Source organism: Pinus tabuliformis, chromosome X, assembly GCF_031772625.1.
Source record: "Pinus tabuliformis cultivar Carrire ecotype Pingquan chromosome X, CPIR1, whole genome shotgun sequence".
In the NCBI taxonomy this organism is placed as follows: domain Eukaryota; kingdom Viridiplantae; phylum Streptophyta; class Pinopsida; order Pinales; family Pinaceae; genus Pinus; species Pinus tabuliformis.
In genome coordinates this window covers 950,774,226-950,798,890 of record NC_142308.1, presented here as the reverse complement: position 1 = coordinate 950,798,890, position 24,665 = coordinate 950,774,226, and the positions used below count along the sequence as shown (strand labels likewise).

Sequence of the window (24,665 nt, the reverse complement as noted above, 5' to 3'; positions counted from 1 at the left end):
ATCGACTCCTCTGCTTCGGTATCTATAGCTGTGGTAGGTGTCAACATAATGTTCTATAAGAACTCCTATGTCTCCTTTGGCAACGTCTCAAAGACTGAACTGGCTATCAGAAGTTTGTAGTGCTCACGATTCATGTGCGTCTGAGAGCTCAACAACTCATTTCTCACAATGCTAAGTGTTTTTCGCTAGACATCCACTTGTAGTTTATAAGGCATTTTGAATTCAAATCCCACTGTTCCCCCTAAATTTGGTTCATTAATGCCGATTGGCGGTAGATTTTCAAGGATCTGAGCCTGTTGATGCCCCGAAATTCGTTGCAACAACATCGAGGAAACCACCCGGTCTGGACCTTAGTGCAGCTCCTTTTCCGTTTGGGATAGTGGCTCCGACTGGGGATAATGGGACCAGTTTCCCAAGAATTATAAGTAAACGGGATGGATGAATGACTTACGATATAGGGTGGTAATAAACGAACAACTAAACTATAAGAGAAATATAATAAGTATAATCTAATCCCGGGACTTATCAATTTGTAGAGTGTAGCGTTTGATAATCTGTGCTTTATGGCAGGCATATAGATGACTCTAACACTAAAGCATAGATGTTTAAACCATTTAAGATTGCTCTGCATAATTAGTTATGCAGAGCGATGATAGCGAATTACTACACTTAGTCATTTATATCATTGCTACATGCATGAGTAAAAGAGATAACAAATCACAAAACATTCAATAGTGATATGAAATGAAGATTTGCTGTTATATTGCATACATATATCCAACAATAGCAAAGATAATAACACAGCAATTGATATAATAGAAAAGAGCACAGATACAGATAATAGTACCATGTAAGCTGTTTGATCAATCCAGTATATTAACCACTATGTCGCAGTCCTTCCTTCAAACCAGAAAGCATTCCAAACAAGAGACAGTAGTGCACAATTGCATAAAACAGCCTTCTAATAAAAATTAAGAACCATTGGTCGAGTTTCACAAAAGAATATAGACTGAAGCACAATAGTGCAAACTTCAGCCTTTAAGTCTTTTACAAAATTTTACGACCCTTTCCAAAACAATGAAAGGGTCTATAAATACTATGCTAATCTAAATATCTAAAAAACTGAAAAGCTACTAAATTGGCATTAACAAATATCATCATCCTTTCTGGCGATCTGGCAGTCGGCGGCGATGCTTCATTCAATGGTCTCTTTGCCTTTACTCCTTCGCTGACATATCGCCAGCATTGGCTCTACTTCTGGTGGAGTGTTGAGACGCGAAGTTAGCTGGGCATCATATGTGGCATCCTGAATGTCGGAAATCAGGTATCGGAGGGCATCTGTTAAACAATTAAGAGCCGACCTTTGAGAGTGCGGTTTAATCAGAAAGAGCCAGTATGCGTCGGAGGTTAAAGTATTTACTCCAGCGATTAACCGTCCTTGTTTCTCCAGATCAGGATAATTTCTCTGCTCCAGCATGTTTGCTGTTGTTATGCTTCTAGGTGTGCACTGGGAGATCATGTTTGCCAGATAGAGTGTGTCATTGACTAGATTGATCATGTTGCTGGCAATCATTTTACATCTTGAGGCCGCCCTTTCCGCTTTCATTATCTGGGTGTTCCATTCCATGAAGAGTATGCCCTTGTACGTTACATGGATTCGGGACAAATTTGCCGCTTTCCCTTCTGGAGTGTCTTGCCACTCAATATATTCAGATATGTCATCTTCGGCCTGATCTAGCTCGTTTCTGGCCTTCTCTATTCGCTCACACAATGTTGTGGATGTTTCACATAATGATTCAGCGTCAGTAAGTTGTCGGCACAAGAGTCTGATCTGAGATATTAATGCGTCGTTTATTCGAGTTGCCTCTGCTCTGAAATCGTTAACACTCTGGGCGTTCTTGATACCTTCGAGCTGTGCTGATAGCTGAGCTATTTGCTCATCTTTAGATTTCATCATTAGCTCATTTGACGCTTTTAACTATGACAATGCCTCCGCTAATTCTTTTGCCTTCTGAACCTCACTTTGGTCTATCCTCTGTTTTTCAATTTGCAGCTGCTGGGTTAACAAATTGTTTTCTTGCTGTTGAGCCAGCAACTGCACTTCTACCTGTGCTGCCTTGTTTTTCGCCTCAATCACTTCTGCCTGCAATGCGTATATTTCATGATCTTTAGTCTTCAACAGAAGACTTACCTCTGATGCTTTGTCAATAGTTGCTGCTGAATAAGCTCCCGCAAATTGCGACAGCTTAGTTAGATCATCGGAGGGGTCCAATTCCCCCTTCCAGACTACATTGCCCGTGACTGTTTGCTCAGGAGAAATAGAAGGTTGATCAAGCCTTCGTCTTTTCCTAGAGCGCCTAACAACGGCTCTATGCTTTGGGCTGTAGAAAATATCTAGGGGAGGAATTTCTTCCACCTGGAGATCAATTTGATCGGACGGGTCTTGAGTGATTACCTCGACATCCTGTGAAATGGGTGGGCCGCTGGTTCCTTCTAGAACCTGAGAAGAAGTAGTATCGGGAGCATTGCTTGTTTTAGAGGTGTCTGAGTCTTTGGAGGCTTCCTTACCACTGATAATGGAATCGAATTGGTTCCATTCTTTAATCAATTCAGGATCGGTGGAGGTTTGCTCATGTTGCTCTGTGTGGGCTTTGCTCTGTTCTTTTTCTTGTTCTGCCCTCTGTTGTTCTTCAAGTGCCTTCCGCTGCTGCTCCTCCTGTGCTTTCCGCTGCTGCTCCTCCAATTCCTTTTTCTGCCTATCTTCCAGTTCTTTCTTTGCTTTCTCTTCTTCTTCCTTCTTCCTCTGTTCCTCTATCTCTTTCTGCTTTCTTTGCTCTTGATCCTTTTGTGCCTTTTACTACCTTTCTATCTGCTCCTTTTTATGCCTCTCTGCCTGCAGCTTGTTTTGCCTTTCCTCCTGTTGTTTATCATGCTCTTTAATTGTAACAAGAGGTGGATGTATCTGCTGCTGACCAGGCTCGCTTGAGGAAGATGCTGGGGTTGTGGATAATAAATCTAGAGGTAGAGTTTGCAACCTCTGCTTTCTAAGTTTATTAAACTCAGTTAACTCCACATCTTCGTATCTCATTGCAGCAAGCTATTTGGTTTGGCTTATTGAATCGGCACCCGCGAACAGGTCATCAAACTCATCTTCTTGATGGACAATCTTTGACAGTTTGGCCTGTTCCAGGGCAATGAAAGCAGTCTTGTTCAGATCATAGAGTCTGTTTGGGATAGTGGCCAGGGATATCATTTGGAGTTTTGTTGCTTCTTTTTCTGCATGTTTGTAATTCTGCAGCGTATAAACCCCAATTCTTAAAGGAAAAGAGGGCCATCCTCTCTTCTTCTCATCTTTGAGAGTTTGTGTGACACTTTCGGACATAATCTGGTAGCAGATTTCCCGGGCTAACAATTTGTCTGGGATGTATAAAGGGAGAACGTGCGGCCTAGCTTTGCTTCCAAAAACTCTAATATAGGTTAAATGCTCTTCCTTGAACCAATGCGCTACGGCTGGTAAGTCAAAAGAGGCTTCATAGGAAATTCTTGGGATGGGTCTGTCGAAAATAGAATAGTGAATGGGCACCATGAAACCATTGCAAATTTGATACAAATGGTCTTTGTAAGAGGGCTTCCACAATTTCTGATGGTACAAATGAATGGGTGTTGGATCATGGGTGGTCCATCTCCAACCGAGGACAGGAAACTCAGAATTAAAACACAGGGTATCCATAATGTAAGCAGAGTAATAAAATGGTGGGATTTTCCTTTCGGTGACCCTGGTTTTGGCTCTAAATTCACGAACAGCTGTGACCAACTTATCAGACAGAATAGTGGCCCAATCCATAATTGTACTATTAACAGCCGCTTCCATTAGGGGAACCATGTCAATATGGATATTAGCAGAGTCATGTAATCCCCACAATCTACACATCATAATCCCAGCATAGCAATAGGGAGAAGCCAAAGAAGCATTGGAGTACTTACCCGAACTTTCATGCTTGTGTTTGGCTGGGTTCTGCCTCCAATCTCGGAGGGGTTCGGATGGTGATTCATTCTCGTTCGCGAACTTCTCCACGAAGGCTCTGTTATAGACTAGCTCCGGTTCAGGCAAATGATACATTCGCCTCAGGTCATCAGGCTTGAACGACCCGAAAATCCTTCCATCCCTTGTATGAAAAGTTCTATCAGTGAGGGTAATTTCCTCAATTGCCCAGCGTACCACATCAGTGTAAGGTAGGACCTGCTCTCTGGCTGCTATTCTGTGCAAAAAGGAGTCGGCCAAGTCTTTGAGAGTTGCCTCAGACTTCCTTTGTTCATCCACACTATCCTCAATCACTGTCTTTGTTGGTTGCTCAGCTTCTAACAGATTATATGTACCCTACCATGTAGTGCTAGGAAGACCAGTGCATGTAGTATCTGAGATTAGGCCTTTCTTTGAAACTATAGCAGCTTGACCTGCGACAGGTGTTACAGTAGAACCCACAGCCTTCTTGAATTTCTTCCCCATCATGTTCAGGCTTCTCTCGACAGCTGAATTCTACACAAATGCAAGAGAAATCGTAACAAGGAAATAACAACGACAATCCATAACGGGAAAGATATATTACTTGAAGCGTGGCAAGATTAATTCTAAAAGTGGCTGCGGATCTAATTTGAGAAGGCACCGCAGATGCAATGATGGTGATTTTACAGCCTGCAGCTCCATAAATGACCATTACATCGTTATTAAACTGAATGAACCCTTAAAGCGTGCAACCGATTTTTAAAGGTCTAATCGTAAGTGTTCGTTAAATCGAAGGGGCAAAGTTTTAAATACGCATGCATTACCTTATCCCTGCATTTAACGACATTTTGAAATCTGTGCTTTTGTCAACCGGATTTAAATATAACTTTAAAGCTTGAAGCAATCACCTTTTAGGAACTCTGATCATCGTTAAGCGTCATTGCATCGCATCGGGGGTGTGAGTGATACTATCGTTTGGGAGAGGTCTTGGCGAATGCCGATTGCGACATCGCATCGGATTAGCGCGTGAACACATTACTAGATGTATGTCAAATGATTTTCCGACTTCTGATTACGATATCACATCGCATCGGGGAAAAGATCTAAGCGTCTTATAAAAGTGTATGGGGTTCCGCCGACTACCGATAGCGATATCGCATCGGGTCGGGGCTTATAACTTAAAGCGTTTTTCCATAAGAGGCAGCGCCGATAGCCGATCGCCGATATCACGTCGCATCGGGGTGTAAGATATGTGCTCTTTTTGTGTGTGCATTGAATACCGCCGATCGCCGATAGCGATATCGCATCGGCAAGGACCAAGGTGACATGCGATCTTGCGATTGCTTTTTCGCACTTAACCAAAAATTGCTTGATATTTATTCAAAAAGGCTTTCATTCACAAATTCATTTGATTATCATACCTTTTTCGAACAAATTCATTAATGCCAATTAAATTTTTAAAAGGGACCCATTTCATATGTTAATTGTTTGTGAATAAAAATGTTATGAAATGGGGGGTTGTTGTAGGGCACAACAATTGGCGATTCGTTGGTAGAACCAGTTATCTCTGGACTGATAAAAATACTTAAACTTTTTCAAATAGAATCTTTATAAGGGAAAGAAAATTTCTAATATAACTAGATATCTATTGATTCTGAATAAAGCAGAATTCTTCTGTTGACTTCCTCTTTTTGTAAAGAAAATAAATGCATTCTAAGTTTTAAAACAGGTCTTTAATGGCTCATAATGGTAAAACAGAAAACTTTTCCCAAATCAGCTTTTAAAGTAAACTCCTCTGTCATAGGTAGAGCCTCTGCTGCCAGCAAACGTTTATAGTCTCGGCAGGGTTACCTTTTAACCATGCTGTTGTCCATTGTTCCATTCACTTAAGAGTGTGACTAAACAGAATGAATTCAAAACATATTTTCACATTTTGAATTTCATTTTCTTTTCTTCTTTGCTTAAGATAAAAGCCATTGTCTTGGTTTGGTGGCCAGATAATGACAATGCCACTCACGGGTAGTAATCAAACTGAACAAGCTCGCTCGTGATGAGACCCCTTGTCTTGAAATTTCAAGCCATTACCCTGTTTGATATGCAGTTTTGGTAATGTCAGTTAAATTATTTTCCTATGAACATGGTAAGCAGGCTTGTAATAAGACCTCTTATCTTTAATCTTTTATATTTTAGAATTACACTCTGAGTAATCATAAACTTTTGGTGAATGGGATGAACAATCGTCTCCTTGAGAGTAAATGGATGACAGGTTGAGAGTTAAAGATGCTGAAGATGGATTAGCTCCTATTTTAATATAGATAACCTTTGGAGACCAGTTTTGAAAAACCCAAAATGACTCATAGAACTATGTTCAGAGGGAAGTTTACAAAAGTTAGACTGTGATCTCAAAATAGAAAGATATCTAATTTCCTAGAAATGATCTCTCTTCGTTTAAGACTCTATTATCCAAAAGCAAATATTGATAGTGCCCCAGCGAGACAACTTTTAACTACAGCAAAAGGTCAATGGAAGATATCCTACATCCTTATTTTCTACAAATCCTACAAACTATAAAAACTATCAAACTATAAGGAGAAGGGGTTACCATATTCCATTCCATATATACTTTTAAGGTGCTGCCGCGAGCCGCTGCCGAGAACCCTTGCCTGCTTACGCTGCGCGTCTCCGCCCTGCCCCCAGGCCTAGCCTGGCCGGGCTCCCTCGCCCTCGCCCTAGCAGAGTCCTGCTTGGACCCCCTCGGGTCCCTCCGTCGCCGTTGCCCTGAACCTCCGCTCTCCCAGCGGGCCTGCCATGGCAGGATCCGCCTCTCCTTCTCTTGGCCCTGAGACCCACGAAGAAATTTTTGACTCTCTGCTATCTGAATCTTCAGATCCAAGACCAAGGCCTTCTCAAACTAAGTTTATCAAAAAGCTGGATGAGATTCCTGAGGTGGATTTGCCCCCTGCTCTGCCAAGGAAATCAGCAATAGCTCTCGCGGAAAGAGGACTGGTTGGCCAGTTTACTGGGCTTTGGCCATCACCAAGAACGGTTCAGAAATGGGTGGAACGTAACTGGAGCCCAATGATACAGGGCAAGATCGCCATAAGATTTTGCGGACGTGGTTTCTTCACTTTCTTGTTCGAATCAAAGGAGGATAAGAACCTCATCTTCCGTAATGGGCCCTATTTCATGGACACAAGAGGCTTATACCTGAACAAATGGACCCCGGAATTTGATCCGGAAATGGATATCCCAAACGCTGTTCCTGTCTGGGTTCGCCTCCCCCATCTCCCACTTCACTGCTGGGGGGATGAATCGGTAAGAGTTATAGGCAATGCACTCGGAAAATACATTGATAGATCATAACCAAGAGAAAACATGCACGCATGCGCAAGAATCTGTGTTGAAGTTGATCTCGGGAAAGGACTACCAGAAGCCATCAAAATCAAGGTGGACAAGTGGATGCACATTCAGCAGCTGGACTACGAACAACTCCCCTTCAAGTGCAAGGTATGTCATGAGTATGGCCATTTTGCAAATAGGTGTAGCAAGTTAAAAGTAAAAGAAATAGATATTAATGAGGAACACACAGAGGGACCATGGGAACAAGTCAAAAGAAAGAAACCCTCCCAAAACCAGGGCCTCAGTACCTCAGTCCCCCCAGCTTCAGGCATTCCCCCCCCGCCTCCTCCCCCTCCCATCTCAACCTTCCCTTCGACCTCAAACCCCTTCGAATCTCTAACTGCTGAAACCCCCTCTTCGCCTCCTCAATCCCCTCGCCCTGCCTCTCCTTGCACAAACCCCCCCCCCCCCCCTCCCCTCCTCACACAGTTGAAAGAATTCTTACCAGAAACAAAGCAAAAGAAACCAACCAGCAATCAGATCCACCAAGGAAAGTGGGTAGGAAATCGAACAAGGAGCTCAGGGATGAGACGGCAGCAAAAGAAATGGCCACAGGGACACAGCAACCTCTAGATTCGTATTTGGGACGGCCAAAAGGCAGCGGCGAGAAAACAAAGGAGAAAGCAGGATCCCACCCTTCAGCGGGTAAATAATGAATTTGGTCTCCTGGAACTGCAGGGGGATGGGCACCCCTCCAAAACTAAAAGCCATCAAGGACCTTCTTAATCAGGAGCAGCCAAATATCCTTCTTATTCAGGAGACCAAACTCACTAATCAGGACTTTCTTCAACAAACACAGCGATTCAAAAACTTCTCAGGACTATCCAATGATTCAGATGGAGCATCAGGAGGGATTGGAACACTATGGAATAAAACAAAGTGGGAAATCTACAACTCTCATCAAGGCACATGGTGGATTAGATCGGATCTAAAGAACAAAAGCTCACAGGAAGTCTATCATATCTACAACATCTACGCCCCCAACCACTACAGGGATAAAGCATGTTGCTGGAACACCTTAGAAGAAGACATCTCCTCTATACAAGACAGCAGATTGATTCTTGGAGGAGATCTGAACCTAATAAGGAATGTGCAAGAAAAATACGGAGGGAAGTATCACTCAGACCCCTCAAGAGACAAACTAGAAAATATAATACAGCTCTTCAACCTAATTGACACCCCTCTGTCAAATGGGAAATATACCTGGTCTAACAAAAGGACAGGTGCTCACAACATTAAGGAACGGCTTGACAGGTTTCTAATTCAAGAAAGGGTAACCGAAAGCTACTCAATTAGAAGTAAACTAATCCATGGATCAGCATCGGATCATAAACCGGTGGTTCTCTCTATGGACAAAAGCCCAAACCTCGGCCCTCTTCCCTTTAAGTACAATAAAAATTGGGATCTCAATAAAGATTTCAGTCAACTTATTCAAACTCAATGGGCAAGAGAAGTGATTGGGTCGCCATATTATGTTTGGGAAACAAAGCTGAAGCAGCTTAGGACAGCGATAAAACAATGGGCAAGGGACCAAGCAATAATAAATAAGAGGAAAAAAACAGTTCTGCTAAACGAAATGGAGCGTTGGCACATTCAAATGGAACAAATTCAATACAAGGCAGAGGATATTGAAAAAGAAAAGACTCTCTACAAAGAGTTCTACCGGCAAAACCGCGCAGAGGAAGAGGAACTCAGAATAAAATCTCGTTGTCTCTGGCTAAGGGCAGGAGATAAAAATACCTCCTTCTTTCATAATAATATCAAGCTCAGAAGAGCATGCAACCAAATAGATAAAATCGAAGTAGCGGGGGTTGAGCTGAAAGGTTAAGATGAAATAAAAGGGGCAGCATACAATCATTTCAAGGACCTTCTAACATCAGACAATCATCATCATGACAGCGAGACCTTCCTCAACATTCTCAAAGGCAAAATCACAGAGGAGAACAATAAGGAGCTGGAACAAGAACCCTCAGAAGAGGAAATCAGAGAAGTCATCTTCAGCATGCAACAAGACAAAGCCCCGGGGCCGGACGGCTTTACAGTTGCATTCTACAGGCGGCACTGGGAAACTATAAAAAAGGATCTGGTAAGAATGGTAAAGAACGCCTTCAGAAATCAAAAAGTAGGGGAAAACACAAAGTCCACCCATATAGCTTTAATCCCTAAGGAGGCAAACCCCAAAACCTTCGATAGATTTCGTCCCATTTCGCTTTGCAATGTCTCTTACAAGCTCATCACCAAAATCCTTGCCAACAGAATAAAGAAATTCCTTCCTTTATTAGTGTCTGAGAACCAGGGTGGGTTTGTCCCAAACAGACAGATCATTGACAACGTCATCCTAGTCCAGGAAGCCATTCATAGCAGCCTCAATAGAGGAGAAAGGGGAATGATCATTAAATTAGACATGGCTAACGCTTTTGATCGAGTGGACCACTCCTTCCTCACAGCAGTCCTTCTTAAATTTGGCTTCTCCTCCCTTTTTGTAAACATCATTAAAGGATGCATCACCAATCCATGGACCGCGCCTTTGATCAATGGACGGCCAAGTAATTACTTTAGAAGTTCAAGGGGGCTAAGGCAAGGCTGCCCCCTCTCCCCCTTTCTTTACATCCTAATGGCTGAGACACTGAGTGCTCATCTAGAAAATCTCCGAAGCAAAAAAGAAATCACGGGTATCCGCATTGAAAGGGGAACAAAGGAGCTCAATCACTCCCTCTTCGCGGACGACACTCTCTTGATTGGAGGAGCATCCAGCCTGATGGCCAGAAGATTTAAAGGAGTTCTGGATGCCTTCCTTCTAGCCTCGGGAGGAAAGCTAAACAACAGAAAATGCAAAATTTATACATGGAATGTCCCTCTTCAGATTCAACAAATGATTTCTCAAATCTTAGATATTCCTCTCCAAAGAAGCTGGAGCTCCTTCTCTTATCTGGGCCTCCCTCTGGCCAAGGAGCACATTAAAGCAGAGGTCTGGTCTAAACATATTGAGAAGATGAGAGGCTTATTGCAGAGCTAGGGTGTTTCCTGGTTAAATCTGGCAGGTAGAACTATTCTTATCAAAGCGGTCCTATCCGGCCTTCCTATCTATCAGTACGCAATAATAATGGCCCCTGCAAATATTCACAAGCATATGGAAATCATCATGAGAAGCTTCCTCTGGCAAGGAGGAAAGCAGGACTCAAAGAAGTTCAGTCTTGTCAATGGGGATCAAGTCACCCTCCCGTATGACAAAGGAGGTTTGTCAGTAAAAATCCCGAGTCTATCCAATCAGGCTATGGGGCTCAAGTTACTTTGGAAGATCATCTCAGGACAAGGATCATGGTGGGTCGAAATAATCAAAAGGAAATACCTTAATGGTCCGAACTCGAACATCCTCCAAGACCCAATCGTGGATAGGCCGTGCACTCCAATGTGGAGATTGGTTAAAAAAGTTCTCCCTCACTTTAAAGAGCATGTCTCTAAGAAACCTGGCAGCGGAAAGAATGTCCAAATATGGCTGGACAGAATCATGGGATCAAGTCCCAGAGAATCTCTTCAAGAATTAAGACCCCTTCAAATTTGGATGCAGACCCACAACATATCCTCCTTATCCGACATTTCCACATGGTCCCAAAATACATGGTCAGATTGGAAGGTCTTAAACCTGCCCCTGGATCTCAGAGATCAATGGCATAAACTAAAAATCTCACTAGCCGGAGCTGCGCCAATGAATAAGGAGACGGAGGACAGTTACATATGGGACACCTGTGGGGGCAGTTTCTCAGTGCGTGAGGGCTACAAATCATTGCAAGATAAGACTCACAGTGCAAGCTGGAACCTTCACAAGGCAGCCTGGAACAATGAGTGCATACCCAAGGTAAAGCATTTTAATTGGGCCCTTCTAAAAGGGAAAATTCTTACTGCAGAAAACCTGAGAAAAAGAGGAATACAAGGTCCCTCAATTTGCTGCTTTTGTCAAGCTGAGGAAGAATCCATTCTTCACACTTTCCTCCAATGCACTTTCGCTCAAAACTGCTGGAACCAGCTCCTTAGCCCTTTAGAAACCAGAAGCAGGAATGACCAGGTAAACAACTTACAGAGAAACTGGAAAAAAGACTACCCTCTGAGCAGGAAAGGGAAAAGAAATCTTCTCCGAATTTGGAATTGTATCCCAGCAACTCTCTGCTGGAATATCTGGCTGGCAAGAAATCACTATATTTTTAACAACGAGCAGATCAAAATTGACAAGATAATTGCAAGGACTATCGCTGGGATCTCTGAGGCAATCAGTGCGAATCACATAACTCTCCCTGATCAGCAGGGATGGACAAAAGAGGAGACGGATTGGTACAAAAGATTCAATCTTAGCCACTCCCAAAATCTTCCTCCTCAGATCAAAATCAGGCAGAAGGGGCAAAACTGGAAACTTAGGGGGGACAAAGAAGAAGTAAATAAATGGATCACAGCCCAGAATCGCCCCATCCTCCTCTTTGATGGAGCATCAAAGAGCAATCCCGGGAAAGCAGGCGCTGGAGGAATAATAAAAGATCAGAAGGGGATCACAGTAAGCTGCTACGAATGGGGTCTCGGGCAAGCAACCAACAATGAAGCGGAAGCCTACAGCTTACTTTTAGGCACATCAATCCTACACAGGCTCGGTCTACAGAATGCCTTAATCCTCGGGGATTCAGCCATAATAATAGCAGCTATGAACACAGGCAAGGATTTTTGCAAAGCCTCTCTCAACCGCATCAAGGCAAGGATAAACGACACCCTCAGCCACTTGGGAAAAACTACTTTAAAGCACGTGCTGAGGGAACATAACGCAGAGGCGGATAAACTCGCAAACAATGCGGTCAATCGCAAGCAGGGACAGGTCAGAGACAACACCAGAACATATGAAAGACCCATCCCATAAGGACGGCAGCTGCCAGTCTGATCACAGGGCAGAGTTCACCAGGAAAAGTTAGAAACATGATCCACACACCCGCGATCATCAAATCCATACCATTATGCCGACGTTCACATCCCCTCTCAACCTCAAAACCTCCCCTCATCGTGTCAATCTCACGCTTCTTCTGGGCATACATCATTTCGATCTCAGTGATATGAGATCCCTAAATCTGCTACCCGATTTCCCCTCTGCAAAACTTCGGAAATATCCTGAGCAGCATCATTATGTTAACCCTCTCCCTCGTCCTTATATCCCACCTCCTAATCCTCCCTTCCACCAGCATTCCGAGAAGCACTTTGGGTGTGAAGTTCTCTCTGAGGCCAATAGACTCCGAGGGAGCAAGAAGTGGATCCCCGCCCCAGCTCACTCAGGAAGCAGTCATCAAGAAAACCAGCAAGACATTACAAGCAACCCGACTCTCCACGAAGATATCAGGTATATCAAAAGTTATTTGCAAGGTTACTCGCTATTAATCTGTTTTGCAGACATGGCAGAGGGACGGCAACCGGAAGCTCAAGGAAGGGCCGGCCCCCGCGAGAACCCCCTCGAAAGAGTCTTGGGTAATGAAGCATGCGCACTGTGCAAAGACCATTGTTATCTGATCTCCCGTTTCATGAAGCACCACAATGACCTGCGTGAAGACTTCATCGCGGATAGCCGGTCCAAACGTAAGAAATTAGAGAAGCGCAAGAAGGAAATAGAGAACCTCCAGGACAGATGTGAGCACCTAGAGGAGGCACTCAAGCACATTCAGTCCATCACAGCGAGTAAGCAGGCAGAAGCCTCCACTAAGGAAAGTCAAAAGGATCAGCAACAAGAGGACCACATGGAGGAAACCGTCAATCAATTTTGGTGTTAATCTCACGACCTGTAAAGTCTGCCTATTAGATGGCATTTTTGTAAGACAGTATAGCAGGCATCTTTTTCAGTTTTTCTTCTTCAAGCTAATCTATAAGGCTTCCAGGGCTGCGTCCCAGTTTAGTTTCCTCTCTTTCACTCTTCTTCCAGCATATATGTATCTTCCTCTGCTCCTAGCAGTTTTTTATAATACATAAGTACTCGATCTTGTTAAAAAAAAAAAGGAGAAGGGGTTACCTCCTCAATTAAAGAATTTCTTCAAGATCAGACCATTGACAGGGAGAGAATCTCTCACCCCTGATAAATTTTGCAGTATAAAAGTGGAATGGCCTATTTTTTCACAGATCTGAAATGGTCCAAGCCACAGTTTCTGAAACTTGGAGTGTTTACCTTTGTCTTCATGGGCTTTGTCCCATTTCAGAACTAAATCTCCGACTTGGAATTTTTTAGGACTAGATGAGGCTAGATCAAAAATTGCTTTAATGAATTGCTGATGTTTGGCGTGTGTAACCTTGGCTTTTTCCATTTCCTCTTCAAGTTTGAGAATTTGATCATATCTGAGCTGGATAGAGGAAGAAGGAGTTTCCTCGATAAATTGCACTAGGGCTAGAGAGGGAAGAAGAAGATTGGTTGGTACAATTGCTTCTTTTCTATAGACAAGATTAAACAGAGAGGTTCCTATGGAGGCTTTCTGTGTTATCCTATCGGCCCATAATGCAAATACTAAGGATTTGTGCCAGTTCTTATGATTCTCTTCGATTGTTCGCTTAATAATTTTGATTAGATTTTTATTAGTTGATTCTGCTAGGCCATTACCTTGAGGATAGTAATTAGCATAATACTTTAATTTAAATCCTCTTTTGATAGCGAAATCAATCATTGCATTACCTGAGAAATAAGAAGCATTATCAAAGACAAGAGCGTTTGGAACACCAAACCTGGTAATGATGAACTGATCTATAAATTCAATGATAGCCTCAGAGTTTGCTGTCTTTAACGGAACTGCTTCTACCCACTTTGTAAAGTAATCGGTGGCTGTAAGGATATATTTGTGCTGCCTGGAAGAAGGTGGATTAATTTCTCCAATGATGTCCAATCCCCATTGTTCAAAAGGCTGTTCGATGTTGACTGGTTGCAAAGGGAAAGCTGGTTTTTGTTGTCTTCCACCGGAAGTTTGGCATTTGAGACATTTCCTTACATACTCGTGAGCGTCTTTAAACAAAGTAGGCCAATAGTATCCAGCATGAATAACTTTATGAGCTGTTGTATCAGCTCCAAAATGTCCTCCTGCTGGTCCGTCATGTAGCTCCTGCAAAACCTTTTGAGCCTCAGGTTTCTTAAGGCATCTTAATAGAACAGAATCATAATTTCTTTTGAAAAGAACATCATTGATAATAAAAAAACTCTTAGCTTTTAATCTGATGGCCCTTTTGTTCTTGTAGGACAAGTTCGTAGGTGCATAACCATTCTTTAAATAAAAGATTAAATCTGCATATTGAGATTCAGAATCGGGAACACTTAGCTGATTAACTTCTTGAGTTTGCTCTGTATCGCTTGATTCCGGAATGTTGGATGCTCCTGCCAATATCCTGCAAAAACCTTGACCCTTAACAATATTTGCTGGCTTTATTTCTAGGTCATATTCTTGGAGAGCCGCGACCCAATTTGCCCTTTTTTCACCCAATTCTTTTTGAATTAATAGTTGCCTAACTGCCGAGAAAGGAACTATCACTTTAGTATGGGTTTTTAAAAGAAAGGGTCGATAATGTTTGACTGCTTTAAACACAGCAAAAGCTTGTTTCTCAACGTCGGAATAGTTCAATTCGGCGCCTTGAAAGTTTGAACTAAAGAATGAGATGGGCGCTTCCAAATTGTCATCATTCAACTGTGTGAGCACTGCTGCGTAAGATAAGTCAGATGCAATGGTATATAATGTAAAATGATTAGAAAGATTTGAAGTATTCAAAGCTGGGGCATTGATTATTGATTGCTTTATGTCATTAAAAGCTTGCTTTTCTTCTAATCCCCATCTGAAGGTTGAATTCTTTTTAATCATCATTTGTAGTGGTAGTACAATCTGTGAAAAATCTGGAACAAATCGTTTAACGAAATTAATCTGGCCTAAAAACGACTGCATCGATTTTTTATTGTGTGGAAAAGGAATTTCAGAAATTTCCTTAATTCGATCAGGATCTACATAAATGCCATCCTTAGATACAATAAAACCTAAAAGCTTACCCTGGTTAAGAGCAAAGAAAGACTTTTTTGGGTTAAGAGAGATACCATGTGTTTTGCATCGCTGAAAAATCTGATTTAAATCATGCAAGTGATTATATCTCTTTTTAGAATATACAGTAATATCATCAAGGTAGACGACTACTGTTCGATTAATTAACCCTCTAAAGGCTGTATCCATAGCTCTCTGGAATGTCGCTCCTGCATTTATGAGTCCAAAAGGCATTTTTTGATATGCATAAGTCCCCCATTTTGTTCTGAATGTGGTTTTAAGTTGGTCATCAGGATGAACTAGCACTTGGTTATATCCTGAGAATCCATCGAGAAAGGACATCAATTCAGATCCTGCTACCGATTGGAGGATCTGCTCCATAGTAGGCAATGGGAAGTTATCTTTCAAGCTTGCCTTATTCAAGTTTCTGAAATCGATACAAATTCGGATGTCGCCGTTTTTCTTCCTGACTGGTACCATATTAGAGACCCAGTTTGAGTGTCGGACAGGGAAGATAATCTTAGCTTTTAAAAGCTTATTAAGTTCCGACTTTATCTGGCTCTCCAAATTCGGGTGTATTTTCCTTAACTTCTGCTGGATCGGCTTCTGATTGGGAAGCATAGGAATAGTATGCTGTATGATAGATGTATCATATGTCTTGAGGTCATCATACTTCCAAGCAAAAACTTGTTTGTTTTTCTTTAGCAGTTTGATAAATGCTTCCTTTTCTTCTACAGAAAGTCCTAATCCTAAGTTGATATTTTGAGGAGCTTGATCTGTTCCCAAATTAATCAATTCAAACCTAAGGGTAGAGCTTTGGAGTTTTGTATTAATTACAGGTTTAAATCTGTCTTTAATGTCATAAAGGTCTTCGAGCTTTACCACAAGCTTAGGAATCGCGTTGTCTTGAGATGTTCTTTTCATTTGAGAATCATGCTCATCTTCTTCAATGATTTGATTGTCATAGGACTTTTCAGAGGTTAAGAATTGCAAAATATCCTCGTCATGGTTGAAAACCCTCCAGTTAGTGATATTATCAGGAACTGAAGGCCTAAAAATTAGTTCTACAGAAAATCTATGAAGGCTATAGTCTTCAGAAGGCAGAAGTTTGGAAGCTAAGTTGGCTAGTAAATCGGCTGCTGAGTTCTGTGATCTAGGAATTGAGGAAATGTTGAATGCTGAGAAATGTGAAGTAAGATCTTGCACTAGCGATTGATAATGATTAAGGTGGCTTGAAAGGCAGTGTATTGCATTTCTTACCTGCTTAACAATGATCTCACTATCGCCGAATACTTTAATATATTGGACTTTAAGGTCAATTGCCTTATATAATCCCTGCACTAAAGCTTCGTATTCGGCCGTGTTATTAGTGAACTCAAATTCTAATCTACAGGACAACATTGTCTTTTCGCCTTGCGGACTAACCAAAATGCAACCTGCTCCTGAGCCCTCGCTGGACTTAGAGCCATCAAAATACAAAGACCAAAATAAAGGAGAATTAACAAAAATATTTACATCTTTTTGATTTTCATTAAAACATCTGGATAAATTCGTTTGTGAAAATTTTTCTACTTGAGATGTACAATGGTTAACTGAAAAAGGAGAGGGTTGGGCAAGAAAGTTGCCAAAGAATGATTCTGAGGAATAATTCCCCAAAATGTTGTTGTTGAAGGCCACAGGCTAGTTTTCTTGTTCGAAATCGGTTACTGTGTGGGTCATGTGTTTCTCACGGTCGATCCTTATTTGATTTGGCTTACCCTTGTAGGGGAGCCACATATGTGACCAATCAGTGGAAATGTACCCATGCAGCTTTTCAGACCAATCTCTGCTCAGAATTAAACCGTAGAATTCAGGTATGTCAGCAATCAAAATATCTATTCTCTGTACAATTCTGGGATCAGCAGACAACCTAATAGTCACGGAATTAATTTCTCCTACAACCTGTACTTTGGTTCTGTCTAAATGTACAATGTGAATAGCAGATTTCTGGGGTTCTATGTTCAGTTTAGAACAAACTGAAGCTGGCATAATGTTAGATGAAGCCCCTGAATCGATTAAACAGTTATGCTGATTTCGATTATAGATTTCATAGGTCAGCAAGAAAGGTGGGGTATGAGAATTGGATCTATCTCCGATCAGAACTGAATCGGTAGCTTCAACCATACCTGGAGGGGGTTGTCCTGAATCATTAGCAGCTTTTGAACTGGGAAGAGGGGACAACATTCAACTCTCTTAGAAGCAATTTCTGCTGATGTTTTAACTTACTAAGTTCAAACATGGTTATGTTTGCCTTAGTCTTTTTCATATCATCAACAATATTATACTCCATGGAGTCAGATACCACTAGTGTCTTAGATGTCGAAGGAGAATTAGAAGTTGAAGGCTGGTTTTGGGGAGCTGCTACAGGTGACTTCTTTGGGAGAGCTTTTTCCTTTGGTGTGGCGGCACCTGCGCTCCTTTTCTTTGTAGTTGCCTGGGTAGGTTCAGAAGCGATTTTACTTCTTGTAGTAACAGGAAAGGCTTCTTCTTGATTCTCGGTGTTAGAGTTTGGGAGTATAAAATCCCACATGCCGTGGCATTCAACTACTTCTTCTTCATCATCTGTTTGGGAGGTTGTTTCCTCTTCCTCTTCTTCCTGTTCTGAGTCTGCATTAGATATAACATTGGGTGGCTTTGGTTCAGTTTTCTTGAAAGTCCTAAATGGTCTTTTGTTTGAAGTCTCGGCCACCTGTTTTTTAATCTCAACCATTTCATTAGACAATGTTTTAAGGAATTTTTGTAAACCTTCCATGTCATACGGGTCCTTTGGGGTTTTCTTCTTAGAATCCTCTTTAAATGAGACTTTTTTAGCTTTTCTATCCTCCAAGGCATCTTTCTTTTCTAGAGCGTTGATGCGCTTCTCAACAGCAAGTGCTTCCTTCATATTTTCGGCTAAGGTAGGCTTGCCAGCCCTGTCAACAAAAATGGCTATGTTGGCAGGGAGGGTGGTAATATACCATTCGCTTCTAATTTGTTCACTTGGTTTTGAAGCGGTAGGGATTTTATTTAGGAGTTTATTAAATCGGGCATTAAACTCCTTTATTGGTTCTCTATGCTCTATTCTCAGATTGGAGAGGTCATTTATTAAAGTGGCTAGGGACCTGTCATCTCCATATTTGGTAAGGAACTGCTCTTGGCATGTGGCCCAGCTGGTAATTGAACCAGAGGGTAAGGAAAGGTACCAGGATCCTGCCGATCCTTGTAAGGTATAAGGGAAAATCCTGACAACAACATCTTGCTCTGTCACTCCTTTTAAGTTAACTGCTAACATAAAATTGTTAATATGTTCTTCAGCTTGTGTTCCATTATCTGGATTAAATTTAGGCAACCATTTTTCGGGAGCATCAGGTAGATTATGCAATGGTCCGGGCATGTTGACTGCACCTTGCGTAGTCCATGGGTCTGCCATTATGCTAGCGACAATAGTTGTCACTACTGTTGGGATTCCAGATGACCGAGGAGAGGAGAGTGTTGAAGAGTGAGTAGTTTGAGATGTTGTAGTACCTAGTCCCTGATGAACAACAGTGTGTAACGGAGGAGTGGATGGTTGACTTCGCAGATTAGGAGATGAGATGGAGGATATGGAAGAAAGGTCTTCACTATCAGATCCTTCAGTAATCTTTTTAGCCTTTTTCCTTTTCGGTAAAGGGAACTCAGTAGGTTCAATACCGAGTTTTTCGCTCTGAAGTCTGGTAAGTGGATGAGATAAATTGAACTGCGAGGTCGCACTGCTTTGTGATACTTCAGATTTCTGAGGCGAAATCGAGAAGCTCTGAAGTTTATGGATAAGAGACTGGACTTCAGGAGATTCAAGACTTAATTGTTCTGAAATATGATGGGTGTGAGCAGTGGTGGTTGATTCCTCTTTTTCTCGATTGTGTGCCGGAGAACCAGCATGTGATTGAGAAGGAGGAGGGGATTTGGAGGGAGAATTACTCTTAGAGTGGCTTGCAGATTTGGGCCTGCTTGCCATTCACAGTCGATGGCCCTCCTTCTAGCGCCAAAAATGTTGATGCCCCGAAATTCGTTGCAACAACATCGGGGAAACCACCCGGTCCGGACCTTAGTGCAGCTCCTTTTCCGTTTGGGATAGTGGCTCCGACTGGGGATAATGGGACCAGTTTCCCAAGAATTATAAGTAAACGGGATGGATGAATGACTTACGATATAGGGTGGTAATAAACGAACAACTAAACTATAAGAGAAATATAATAACTATAATCTAATCCCGGGACTTATCAATTTGTAGAGTGTAGCGTTTGATAATCTGTGCTTTATGGCAGGCATATAGATGACTCTAACACTAAAGCATAGATGTTTAAACCATTTAAGATTGCTCTGCATAATTAGTTATGCAGAGCGATGATAGCGAATTACTACACTTAGTCATTTATATCATTGCTATATGCATGAGTAAAAGAGATAACAAATCACAAAACATTCAATAGAGATATGAAATGAAGATTTGCTGTTATATTGCATACATATATCCAACAATAGCAAAGATAATAACACAGCAATTGATATAATAGAAAAGAGCACAGATACAGATAATAGTACCATGTAAGCTGTTTGATCAATCCAGTATATTAACCACTATTTCGCAGTCCTTCCTTCAAACCAGAAAGCATTCCAAACAAGAGACAGTAGTGCACAATTGCATAAAACAACCTTCTAATAAAAATTAAGAACCATCAGTCGAGTTTCACAAAATAATATAGACTGAAGCACAATAGTGCAAACTTGAGCCTTTAAGTCTTTTACAAAATTTTACGACCCTTTCCAAAACAATGAAAGGGTCTATAAATACTATGCTAATCTAAATATCTAAAAAACTGAAAAGCTACTAAATTGGCATTAACAAATATCATCATCCTTTCTGGCGATCTGGAAGTCGGCGGCGATGCTTCATTCAATGGTCTCTTTGCCTTTACTCCTTCCCTGACATATCGCCAGCATTGGCTCTACTTCTGGTGGAGTGTTGAGACGCGAAGTTAGCTGGGCATCATATGTGGCATCCTGAATGTCGGAAATCAGGTATCGGAGGGCATCTGTTAAACAATTAAGAGCCGACCTTTGAGAGTGTGGTTTAATCAGAAAGAGCCAGTATGCGTCGGAGGTTAAAGTATTTACTCCAGCGATTAACCGTCCTTGTTTCTCCAGATCAGGATAATTTCTCTGCTCCAGCATGTTTGCTGTTGTTATGCTTCCAGGTGTGCACTGGGAGATCATGTTTGCCAGATAGAGTGTGTCGTTGATTAGATTGATCATGTTGCTGGCAATCATTTTACATCTTGAGGCCGCCCTTTCCGCTTTCATTATCTGGGTGTTCCATTCCACGAAGAGTATGTCCTTGTACGTTACATGGATTCGGGACAAATTTGCCGCTTTCCCTTCTGGAGTGTCTTGCCACTCAATATATTCAGATATGTCATCTTCGGCCTGATCTAGCTCGTTTCTGGCCTTCTCTATTCGCTCACACACTGTTGTGGATGTTTCACATAATGATTCAGCGTCAGTAAGTTGTCGGCACAAGAGTCTGATCTGAGATATTAATGCGCCGTTTATTCGAGTTGCCTCTGCCCTAAAATCGTTAACACTCTGGGCGTCCTTGATACCTTCGAGCTGTGCCGATAGCTGAGCTATTTGCTCATCTTTAGATTTCATCATTAGCTCATTTGACGCTTTTAACTGTGACAATGCCTTCGCTAATTCTTTTGTCTTCTGAACCTCACTTTGGTCTATCCTCTGTTTTTCAATTTGCAGCTGCTGGGTTAACAAATTGTTTTCTTGCTGTTGAGCCAGCAACTGCTCTTCTACCTGTGCTGCCTTGTTTTTCGCCTCAATCACTTCTGCCTGCAATGCGTATATTTCATGATCTTTAGTCTTCAACAGAAGACTTACCTCTGATGCTTTGTCAATAGTTGCTGCCGAATAAGCTCCCGCAAATTGCGACAGCTTAGTTAGATCATCGGAGGGGTCCAATTCCCCCTTCCAGACTACATTGCCCGTGACTGTTTTCTCAGGAGAAATAGAAGGTTGATCAAGCCTTCGTCTTTTCCTAGAGCGCCTAACAACGGCTCTATGCTTTGGGCTGTAGAAAATATCTAGGGGAGGAATTTCTTCCACCTGGAGATCAATTTGATCGCACGGGTCTTGAGTGATTACCTCGACATCCTGTGAAATGGGTGGGCCGTTGGTTCCTTCTAGAACCTGAGAAGAAGTAGTATCGGGAGCATTGCTTGTTTTAGAGGTGTCTGAGTCTTTGGAGGCTTCCTTACCACTGATAATGGAATCGAATTGGTTCCATTCTTTAATCAATTCAGGATCGGTGGAGGTTTGCTCATGTTGCTCTGTGTGGGCTTTGCTCTGTTCTTTTTCTTGTTCAACCCTCTGCTGTTCCTCAAATGCCTTCCGCTGCTGCTCCTCCTGTGCTTTCCGCTGCTGCTCCTCCAATTCCCTTTTCTGCCTATCTTCCAGTTCTTTCTTTGCTTTCTCTTCTTCTTCCTTCTTCCTCTGTTCCTCTATCTCTTTCTGCTTTCTTTGCTCTTGATCCTTTTGTGCCTTTTGCTGCCTTTCTATCTGCTCCTTTTTATGCCTCTCTGCCTGCAGCTTGTTTTGCCTTTCCTCCTGTTGTTTATCATGCTCTTTAATTGTAACAGGAGGTGGATGTATCTGCTGCTGACCAGGCTCGCTTGAGGAAGATGCTGGGGTTGTGGATAATAAATCTAGAGGCAGAGTTTGCAACCTCTTCTTTCTAAGTTTATTAAACTCAGTTAACTCCACATCTTCGTATCTCATTGCAGCAAGCTGTTTCGTTTGGCTTATTGAATCGGCACCCACGAACAGGTCATCAAACTCATCTTCTTGATGGACAATCTTTGACAGTTTGGCCTATTCCAGGGCAATGAAAGCAGTCTTGTTCGGATCATAGAGTCTGTTTGGGATAGTGGCCAGGGATATCAATTGGAGTTTTGTTGCTTCTTTTTCTGCATGTTTGTAATTCTGCAGCGTATAAACCCCAATTCTTAAAGGAAAAGAGGGCCATCCTCTCTTCTTCTCATCTTTGAGAGTTTGTGTGACACTTTCAGACATAATCTGGTAGCAGATTTCCCGGGCTAACAATTTGTCTGGGATGTATAAAGGGAGAACGTGCGGCCTAGCTTTGCTTCCAAAAACTCTAATATAGGTGAAATGCTCTTCCCCGAACCAATGCGCTACGGCTGGTAAGTCAAAAGAGGCTTCATAGGAAATTCTTGGGATGGGTCTGTCAAAAATAGAATAGTGAATGGGCACCATGAAACCATTGCAAATTTGATACAAATGGTCTTTGTAAGAGGGCTTCCACAATTTCCGATGGTACAAATGAATGGGTGTTGGATCATGGGTGGTCCATCTCCAACCGAGGACAGGAAACTCAGAATTAAAACACAGGGTATCCATAATGTAAGCAGAGTAATAAAATGGTGGGATTTTCCTTTCGGTGACCCTGGTTTTGGCTCTAAATTCACGAACAACTGTGACCAACTTGTCAGACAGAATAGTGGCCCAATCCATAATTGTACTATTAACAGCCGCTTCCATTAGGGGAACCATGTCAATATGGATATTAGCGGAGTCATGTAATCCCCACAATCTACACATCATAATCCCAGCATAGCAATAGGGAGAAGCCAAAGAAGCATTGGAGTACTTACCCGAACTTTCATGCTTGTGTTTGGCTGGGTTCTGCCTCCAATCTCGGAGGGGTTCGGATGGTGATTCATTCTCGTTCGCGAACTTCTCCACGAAGGCTCTGTTATAGACTAGCTCCGGTTCAGGCAAATGATACATTCGCCTCAGGTCATCAGGCTTGAACGACCCGAAAATCCTTCCATCCCTTGTATGAAAAGTTCTATCAGTGAGGGTAATTTCCTCAATTGCCCAACGTACCACATCAGTGTAAGGTAGGACCTGCTCTCTGGCTGCTATTCTGTGCAAAAAGGAGTCGGCCAAGTCTTTGAGAGTTGCCTCGGACTTCCTTTGTTCATCCACACTAGCCTCAGTCACTGTCTTTGTTGGTTGCTCGGCTTCTAACAGATTATATGTACCCTGCCATGTAGTGCTAGGAAGACCAGTGCATGTAGTGTCTGAGATTAGGCCTTTCTTCGAAACTATAGCAGCTTGACCTGCGACAGGTGTTACAGTAGAACCCGCAGCCTTCTTGAATTTCTTCCCCATCATGTTCAGGCTTCTCTCGACAGCTGAATTCTACACAAATGCAAGAGAAATCGTAACAAGGAAATAACAACGACAATCCATAACGGGAAAGATATATTACTTGAAGCGTGGCAAGATTAATTCTAAAAGTGGCTGCGGATCTAATGATTTGAGAAGGCACCGCAGATGCAATGATGGTGATTTTACGGCCTGCAGCTCCATAAATGACCATTACATCGTTATTAAACTGAATGACCCCTTAAAGCGTGCAACATATTTTTAAAGGTCTAATCGTAAGTGTTCGTTAAATCGAAGGGGAAAAGTTTTAAATACGCATGCATTACCTTATCCCGACATTTAACGGCATTTTGAAATCTGTGCTTTTGTCAACCGGATTTAAATATAACTTTAAAGCTTGAAGCAATCACCTTTTAGGAACTCTGATCATCGTTAAGTGTCATCGCATCGCATCGGGGGTGTGAGTGATACTATCGTTTGGGAGAGGTCTTGGCGAATGCCGATTGCGACATCGCATCGGATTAGCGCGTGAACACATTACTAGATGTATGTCAAATGATTTGCCGACTTCCGATTACGATATCACATCGCATCGGGGAAAAGATCTAAGCGTCTTATGAAAGTGTATGGGGTTCCGCCGACTACCGATAGCGATATCGCATCGGGTCGGGGCTTATAACTTAAAGCGTTTTTCCACAAGAGGCAGCGCCGATAGCCGATCGCCGATATCACGTCGCATCGGGGTGTAAGATATGTGCTCTTTTTGTGTGTGCATTGAATACCGCCGATCACCGATAGCGATATCGCATCGGCAAGGACCAAGGTGACATGCGATCTTGCGATTGCTTTTTCGCACTTAACCAAAAATTGCTTGATATTTATTCAAAAAGGCTTTCATTCACAAATTCATTTGATTATCATACCTTTTTCGAACAAATTCATTAATGCCAATAAAATTTTTAAAAGGGACCCATTTCATATGTTAATTG

At 42.2% G+C, this 24,665-nt stretch overlaps 1 protein-coding gene across 1 annotated transcript; it reads left to right on the top strand.

Annotated features, from left to right (window-relative positions):
• The first annotated feature begins 8,084 nt into the window (after positions 1-8,084).
• Positions 8,085-9,230, top strand: LOC149142840 (uncharacterized). Its single transcript, XM_089451596.1, has one exon. It carries the CDS (start codon positions 8,085-8,087, stop codon positions 9,228-9,230), a length of 1,146 nt encoding a protein of 381 aa, XP_089307722.1.
• Positions 9,231-24,665: the final 15,435 nt, after the last annotated feature.

Coding starts and splice junctions, on each gene's coding strand:
- LOC149142840 (XM_089451596.1), top strand. CDS start 8,085: ATGGGCACCCCTCCAAAACTAAAAGCCATCAAGGACCTTCTTAATCAG.